This window comes from Chanodichthys erythropterus, chromosome 23 (assembly GCF_024489055.1).
Source record: "Chanodichthys erythropterus isolate Z2021 chromosome 23, ASM2448905v1, whole genome shotgun sequence".
NCBI classification, from domain to species: Eukaryota; Metazoa; Chordata; class Actinopteri; order Cypriniformes; family Xenocyprididae; genus Chanodichthys; species Chanodichthys erythropterus.
The window spans coordinates 11176492-11185830 of NC_090243.1; the positions used below are offsets into that span (position 1 = coordinate 11176492).

General features: G+C 35.8%; 1 protein-coding gene across 2 annotated transcripts; it reads right to left on the reverse strand.

Annotated features, from left to right (window-relative positions):
- Positions 1 to 169: 169 nt before the first annotated feature.
- apodb (apolipoprotein Db) lies at positions 170 to 5400 on the reverse strand. 2 transcript variants are annotated; one of them, XM_067377738.1, is made up of 5 exons: positions 5277 to 5400; positions 1727 to 1866; positions 903 to 1024; positions 725 to 810; positions 170 to 631 (listed from the first exon to the last, which is right to left on the reverse strand). In XM_067377738.1, exons 2-5 carry the CDS (start codon positions 1841 to 1843, stop codon positions 396 to 398), a joined length of 561 nt encoding a protein of 186 aa, XP_067233839.1. In that variant the 5' UTR covers positions 1844 to 1866; positions 5277 to 5400; the 3' UTR covers positions 170 to 395. The 2 variants fall into 2 exon arrangements, with proteins under 2 accessions (XP_067233839.1, XP_067233840.1); XM_067377739.1 differs by having other exon boundaries at positions 5345 to 5375.
- Between the last annotated feature and the right edge of the window lie 3939 nt (positions 5401 to 9339).

The window sequence follows — 9339 nt, forward strand, 5'->3', positions numbered from 1 at the left end:
ATGCATTCAAATCAAGTTGGTTTATACATTCCATATAAATAAAGAATATAAGTAAATTTTTGATTAACTGATATTCCAGTAGAAATCTAAACACAAAAATACAATTTTCAGGACCAATGCACACATCAAATCAAACAGGACTCGAGTATAGTCACAAAATAAACACCCGTTTATTAAAATCATTATTCAGGAGTGACATGACACATAAGCGAAAACCTATAATTAGCAAAGGGTAATGTTTTATTTATTTTTCAAAAATATATAGGGAGCATTATATTATGTGCCGGCTGCGTTTAGACAGTTTATGCAACAGTAGCTTTAGAATGATAATTCAAGTACTCATATAGTGAAGGCACTTAAACCTTTCTGAACCAAAAACATATATTTCAATCCGTTTATATAGGACCATCGCATCCTTGCTGATCTGTGGGCATCATTTTGCTAACGTCGATGTGGTCACGTGAGAAGATCTCTTTGGCATGGTAGATGGCCTCTGCGGGCAGAATGCGTGAGCGTGCGAGGATCCAGGCGTAGTCCACATGAAACAGCCTGAGAACATCAGTGCACGAATAAACAAGAGCAATGCTGTTGTAGTCAGTGGACAGGACCCAGTATGGGGCGTAGGGTGTGACTGTATATGAAAAAGAAACAGAAAAAAGAACTTGAAACTATAGAAGAGATATTCTAGAATGTTCCATCAAACAGAAAACACTGATGGACTTACAGTAGGAGAAACTGACTCCAAGTTTTGCCGGCTCCTTCATGTCCTGAACGACTGCTGTGCCCTCAGCTGTTCTAATTTTTCCTTTGCTGTTTTATATAAATACACAGTTTAATCATGGATAAACGATAATGACAAATTTCATTAAGAAGTCAAATGATTTGGTCGATAAACTACTCACTATGTCTGAACATTGAGAACTTGGATGGTGCTGTCAGGTCTTAGCGCGTAGTTTGCCTCAATACACTTGCCTCTCTCAAAGGATGCTGGGAGCTTTTCAATTTCATACCACTTTCCAAGGTACTTTGTGTGAAAGGAAGAGCTCATATAAGCACACTCTAAAAAATGCTGGGTTAAAAACAACCCAAGTTGGGTTGAAAATGGACAAACCCAGCGATTGGGTTAAATGTTTGCCCAACCTGCTGGGTAGTTTTATTTAAACCAAATATTATTTAAAAATTGCTATATGGCTATCTTAAAATGAACCCAAAATAGTTGGGAAATTAAAAACCAGATGCAATTAGAGGCAACAATAATAGACAAAAGGTGAATGTTTATTAATAAGCTTTAATATTTTATTAATATAAATTTAATAGTTTAATGTAAATTTATTAATAAGCAATTTAATAAATGTTTATCGTTTAATAATTATTCATTGAACATTAATAAATGTTCATTTCCAACATACTTTGGGTTAATTTTAATTAAGCAATACAGTAATTTTTAAACAATAGTTGAGTTAAATAAAACTACCCAGCAGGTTGGGCAAACATTTAACCCAACCGCTGGGTTAAAACAACCCAATTGCTGGGGATGTCCATTTTCAACCCAAGTTGGGTTGTTTTTAACCCAGCATTTTTTAGAGTGCATACAGTACGCTAGTACACCCGAAAATAAACTTTTTCACCCTCATTCTAAATCAAACAAAAAAATTTGGATTTGTAAATAAAAATGGGAGTAAATGACGATAATTTTGAGGGGTGAACTATAAGATTGTAGCCCTACCTTGTTTAATTCAAAGTTTGGCTGGACCATTGGTGTTGGGCAGGGGCCCCAACGAAACGTCTGAGCAGAGACCAACGGAAGCAGAAGCGGTACGAGCAACACAATCACGGCCTTCATTCTGTCAAGAGTTGCTGTCTCAGCTGTGGCAAGAAAGTTGTGGAGTCATGAGCACAAGATGCATTAGTCATTTTGCTGTTGTGACAATGTCACGTGTTAAATGAATATTTGTATGAGTTCTGCACTATGGCTTAAATACATAACGTTGTATTGTCTAATTACAATAAAGGCCTGTGACCATAGGCGCTGTATTGCTCTAATCCTAATCTTAACCCTAACCCAGCAGTAGCCTACATTAAAGGATTAGTCCAATTTCAAATAAGATTTTCCTGATCATTTACTCACCCCCATGTCATCCAAGATGTTCATGTCTTCCTTTCGACAGTCGAAAATAAATTACGTTTTTTTTTATGAAAACATTCCAGGATTATTCTCCTTATAATGGGCTTCAATGGACTCCAAACGGTTGAAGGTCAAAGTTACAGATTCAGTGCATTTTTAAAGGGCTTTAAACGATACCAGATGAAGAATAAGGGTCTTATCTAGCGAAACGATCTAACGGGAATGAACGCAGCGCCAGTTCCATTTTTTCTGTAAGTAGAATAGGGAAGGCGTAGGACATAGAGCGTAAGCTTTTTGAAGAATACGAAAGTGCGGTTTTGGCGGAAGCACTTGGAAGGTGATCATTTGTTTATATAAAGCATACACATTTACATTTTTTTTTTTAAATGACCGATCGTTTCGCTAGATAAGACCCTTATTCCTTGTCTGGAATCATTTAAAGCCTTTTGAAGCTGCACTGAAACTGTAGTTTTGACCTTCAACCGTTTGGAGTCCATTGAAGTCCATTATAAGGAGAATAATACTGGAATGTTTTCATGAAAAAAAAAAAACTTAATTTCTTTTTCAACTGAAGAAAGAAAAGACATGAACATCTTGGATGACATGGGGGTGAGTAAATTATCAGGAAAAGTTTATTTGAAAGTGAACTAATCCTTTAAATGGATCAGTGGGTCTCACATTTCGGTAGGACTAAAAAACAGGTGTTGTGCCGAATTTTGACACCCTGCCAAATTATTCCCCCCCTTGTTGAAGTTGCTACCTGATTCACCCCAAATCCTAACCCCTCCCCCACACCTACTCCTAAACCTACCAGTAGACCCTTTTCAAATTTCCGGGTTTCTCAGAAGCGGAAGTCGTCATTATTGGGTAAACTTTTATCCACCTGTTTCCGCGGGGCGCTACTGTAAAAGAGAACGTGGGTACAACTTCCGGTAAGGCGGCGGAAGTAGCATACCAATGGTATTTTGTGTGCTAATTAGCGAAGAGGCTAAGTGTTTTTTGGATCATTGTTTACTTTGTAAAGTTGCAAATCTTTACGAGAGATGTCGTTACGGTGTTCAGGGACAACATCTCAGTTTACTACATTCTTAGTTAATAATATCACAATAAAAAGTTGTGTCCTTAATTGCGCTTTACTTTACTGACCTTCCACAAAAGTGCTGCTTCATGACTAGAGCATCCTGACCCTGCCATACATGAACAACCCGCTGTCTGTACTTCACCCGTCACTGATGCACCAAAGCGATGTGATATTTTACTCCTAATGTGTCGTGCGTCATATATGCGACGCTAAAGGCTTCTTATGTTAACCACTGCGATAATAAATACACACGTTTATGGAAAATATCAGACTGCTTGAGGAATGAAGACAATTCTTATGTTATTATAATCGTGTATTTATTTGGTTTAATGTTTTATCTGTCTCTTCCCTGCCTGTTGATTCCTGACAAATGCATTTTTCACAGATTCACACTCTGGTCAACTCGTACAACTCATAACTCCTGTTGTCTTCTCATGAGCTCCCTCTGTTGCTCTGGCTGAAAGGATCAGGATCAGGATAGAGAGATCCCGCAAACATCCTCGGATAGCAATCATCGCATAATTTAGAGGAAAATAAATAGAAATGATCAGAAAAGTGACGTAAACATAGGGCATGTTATCAATATATTTTTAAATGTGTAAGCCTTTGGATTTAAAAGCCTTAGTGGAGTTGTTTTTGTGCATTCTTGTGATCGCAAATAAATGGAAGCATGCGCAACTGAATAGGTCTGTGTTTTCTTTTTATGTCAATATAAATATCAGTTAGATTTAGCATGATTGATGTGCACTCCTGACATAAATTAATACATCACTATTACTGTAACTTTTTTATTGTAAAACATTGTTGAAATATTGATGCCGGAATCTTAAATCTTTAAGTACAAAAACAAACGTTCGCAAGTTTGGATCGTTAAATCTTGAATGACTGTCAACTGTTGAATGAATGAGTGTCACGTCCAGCTTGTTTACTTCCAACCGGAAGACGCTCCCACGTTTGACGCAAGGCCTCATGGGGCGTAGGAAACTTGTGGATAGCGGTGAATGAGACTGAATATATTTTTGTGTTTCCATTTGCACAAATAGCAGAAGAAAAACACAACTTTAAAAAAAAAAAAAAAAAAAAAAAGGATAAAAATAGAGAGCGGCAGTCAGAAGAGAGAAAGATGTTATTTTTACTGTCACTCCCATCGCCGCGTAAGGGTAATAATCTGGCAGGGAGCCGAAATTCGGCACAGCACCTGTTTCCCAAGGCATATCGTTCCACTGCGATGGAGAGTAAAAGCTTAACTTGCATTTAAAAAAAAAAAAATATATATATATAGCCTATATAACATTTCACTGTGCTACGTCTCGCATCTCATTGTTTCCCATGGTGTCTCGCGCATTCTCGGCGTTTTTAAATTTAACATTCTTTTAAATTCGCGAATGGAGACTTATTTTAAAAAGTGATTTTCCATTTCGATGCGCTACGTCTCGGTTTCTCTGTGTGAACGGCTCTGAGGAGTGTATCATGTAGCTTGTTTTTAAACGCCTTTTGTTTTGAGTGGCATGATTTTTTTTTTCCCCCTCTAAAGCTGTCAGACTTGCTGGACCCGTTTGCAAATATGCAGAACAAATCAGTGGCGTACACGTGCAGTATGTTATGTTATAAAACTGTGTGGTTACGAAATGTTTTGAATAGCTATCGCTTAGCTACTGATGAAATTTTAAATAGCCTAGGCCTATGCTAATGATATAAAACATGATATAGCATGATCTACATATGACAATATAAGGAAACAATTATGAACATATTACTGTAATGCTTTTGTTAAATAATAGGCTAGATTAAAATCATATAAAACCCAGTTTGTTGGATAAAAATCACTGTTTAGCAGGAGCAATCTGTTTTTTTCCTGTTTATAAAGATGGTAGCCCTACATTTTTAGACCAAAATTTTAGACCAAACACTACCGATAGCCTACACGATACACGGAATACACAAGTACAGACAGAAATTATATAAAATTGAAGGACTTATGATAAAATATCACATATCAGAAATAATATCATAGAAAAGATATAAATAAAATGAGGCATAATAACAATAATATGCAAAGGAAATCAATACCTGTCTTAAGATGAACCTGTTGTTAAGCACAGAGCCAAAAGGTGTTGAGTGTGTGCTGGAACACTAACCGTCTGCTGACAATAGAGGAGGAGACGCTCATAACAGACAGAGATTGTGTTGTAACAAGAAGCAGCTGATTATGTAAATAGATATCATGGGAGCAGTACTGCACAGACAATGTGTGGTGTTTGTCTCTTCATTTGTCTCTTTTTGCCTAGACATATTATAACAATGACAAAATGGTTTATGCTACTAATGTTGGTCAGGTGATCACAGTCAATTAATTAGCTATTAAGATTATTTGCAGCGGTTTCAGTCCCTTATTCATTGTTAAAACTAACAATCAGATTTTCCCGAGGGCTGTAGCAGATACTAAATGTTAGGCAATTATGTATTATGAAACAAATATTATGCAAGTTAGGTTAATATTTATATCTCAGTATAGTTTCACCACACTCTTTTTGGTTCAGTGTCACCTTGCTGATGTTAATGATACTGCTGGTTAAAGGGTTAAAATGAAAATTCTGTCATTAATTATTCACCCTCATGTTATCCCAAACCCGCAAAACATTTGTTCATCTTTGACAACTGTGCCGAGAACTGATTGTAATCCTGCCGTGCTGTACCAGGCTCCAGTGGAAACACAAGGAGAACCGTTCGGCCCGACGGTGGAAAAGCAGCTATTGTTGCCTGAACGCGTGTTGGAAAGTGTTGTGTGAGCTGTCAATGGAGGGACAGAAAACTCTCAAATTTCATTAACACATCTTCATTAATGTTCCGAGGATGAACGAAGGTCTTGGTTTGAAAAAACATGGGAGAGTAGTTAATGGCAGAATTTTAATTTTTGGGTTAACTAACCCTTTAAATGCTTGATCAAAATCAACAGCAAATTTACAAAAGGTCTTTTCACAAAATATTCTGTTAAAATCGTTAATAAAACAAAATGCATTTTTCGCATAGACTTTTGGAAAATCACAAAAAATAAGCTGTGTTTAACAAAAGGTTATGACACTTACACATTTTGTCTATCAAGATAATCTTTACAAGTGAACACAACATTTATACATTTTGAAGCCTAAATAAAGTCGTCAGATATAAAGGCTAACAGTAAACGGACTACAGCACAGTAGTGTTGCTTTCGTCAACAAAATATCGTCAACCAGAACGGCTCTGTCGCCAACGAACCTTTATCACGTGACGAAGACGAGACGCGAAGTAAATGCTGGTCATGTGACGATTACTCTAATTAAACGTATAATGCAATATTGTTGACGAATAAAAACGAGACTAAATGTGGTTTACAAAATAAAAACTATGCTAAAATGTCTCTTAATTTTCGTTCACCAAAACGAGACGAGACGAAATGTTATACTGTTATTTCGTCTCGTTTAGTTGCGTTATTATTATTATTTTGCAGTATTTCTGTTTCCTGTGTCTCACTTCAGACTCGCATCAGGTCGCACTGCGCAGACGCAGGCGACGTCACTTTCTGCCCACTCGCGGCATTTAGAAGATGCAGCTGAGGTGAGTTTAGCATAAATGACAACAAACAAAGTTTAGTCTGACACAGAGAAAGGGAAATATGTATATTTCACGTGCTTATAACTTCATGAAAAACGCACAGACCATAGAAAATGCACATCATTATTTAAAGCAGATTCTTACGATTCCGAAATGAATCCAAAATCAACAATATTGCGTTGTTCACAAGATATTACACAGGAAATGATTTAACATACTTGTCTAAAAACGTGTCTTTCTGGGATGCAGTGTGTATCCAATGCATGTACCCATCCATGTTCGTTTTCCAACGTGGAATAACACAAAATAGGTATCATCTTAAAGCTTAGAAGATCAGCTTTTTAATGCATCTAACCATTTTGAAAAACTCCTAACGAGTGCTGAGAAGTGCCTTTTAAACCAGAGTTTACATATGGAATTACATTTGATCCAAAAATAATGAACGTAACTTTTCAAAAAAACTAATACAAATATAAATTGAAACTGAATAAAATGTCTTTGAAACTTAAAAAAATAAATCGCTGGCAAAATTTGTTTTTAATACACTGCATGTTTTGCTAACAGTTTATTTTCTTTCTTTCACTGATCTTTACTTACAAAAGTATTTCCAGAGTTTTCATTTATGCTTCTGAAGTTTTCGTTTACGATTACGATCCCAGAGTTTTCGTTCGTTTTCCTGGCACAAATCTCTTGCGGGGGCGGGGGCGGGGCCAGCAGTGGTGTGTTCTCATTGGCTACTGAGTTTTTGATTGACAGCTTCTACTTGACCTGAGGACTATATGCACCATAGACATCATACATATCACCTATATGATGTCTATAGCTGTGTCTGAAACCACTCACTCGTTCACTCATTCACTAATCCCTATATAGCGTATGGCATTTGAGTGCACTATATCTGTATGGAGTGAACGAAATGAAGTGAGTGAATTCGGACGCTGACGTATACTGTGTGTCGGAGATATCAGAAACGGCTCGACACACGATAAAACTATTTTATCCTACATGTTATTTACATTATAAAACAATGTTAATAACAATAACAATCATAATGACTTTATTTTGTAATCATACATGCCTCTGTGCCAGCTTTGTAGTTTAATCGATGTATATTTTTTTGTCATGCTTAATGTGTTCATAATCATTTAATACTATAAAATACTGCAAACAAAAATAAACACATTAACAAGTGTATATAATTTCATGTATTTATCCTTTTTAATAAAGTTGTTAGAAACGCTCACGCTCACAGATGATGTGGTCTTTGAGCGCCCTCAGGCGACCGTTATGATTTGAATACGCTACCTATGATTAACGATTTTTTTAAAATCATCCACTAAATTATCATCTTTTAAAGTTTAATGAGTTAACAGTGCCACAAATTATTAAAACACATTGCTGTTAGTAAAAACACATTAAATTGATTTAATGCCTACATAATATTTTAATAACAAAAATAATATTTTTATTAATATATTTTCTTTTTTTTTTTAATTCATCTATATAATAATGTCCCCCTACATTTTAGTAGGTTTTATTCAAGTAGTGATTAATAAAAAATAAAAAAAAAGGTTAAAAACAATTGGATTTTGGGAAATAGTGCTTCAGCAAGTGTACATCGAATGTACACTCGAAATCAGAGAGAATTGTGGGGTATAAAGTAGTGAACGAATGTAGGGAATGAAGTCGTTCACTCAGAATTCGGACACCACTACAAAATGGCCGACACCCGATATAGTGGACTATATAGTGGATAGGGAGTGGTTTCAGACACAGCTTATGATATGCACGGGTTACTTCCTGGTTGTCGTTAAGCCAGCTCGGGCACTTCCGGTGAACTGTTAGCTGTTCATTCTGTAGTCGTTGTACATCGACACAAAACCATCTATGGTTGACTTTTAATGTTGTATTTATATTTTAATGCAGTTATTACATTTACCTAATTTGCCAAAAAAACAGTTTTATTGATTGCAATAAAGACGAAGCTATTGGGACTGTTTAAAAATGCCGTGTCTGTAATTAGAGACACACACACACACACACACATTTTTTCCCCAGGACTTGTTATTTTTAATGCGATGACCACAAACATAATTTGTTCATCCTTCTGAGATTGTAAAACCGAACATTTAAAAATGTAGGAAATTTAACATTTGATAAACACTTATTTAAAAATAAAAAGACAGTAATTAGCACTTTAACCAGCAGGTGGCGGCAAAGTAGTATTTATTTGCGCACATATCAGCCATTTCCTCTAAACGTTTTTCACTTCGTTTTTGACTAAATATTAAACATTATAAAATAACTAGGTTTGAAAAAACATTTTGTCAATGTGAAGTATGAAATACTCACAAAATCTTATGAAAAACAATAACTTTTATTGTGAATTAATTACACAGAAAGCGAGCACCGCGCTCTCCCTTTGTAATCACAGCAGATGTCAGTCAGAGCAGCGCAAGATCAATGATTTCAGCACACTTGTGAAAACACACATTTTATTCAATTAATCTAACTAAAGTGCACAATAAATATTTAATTTTTG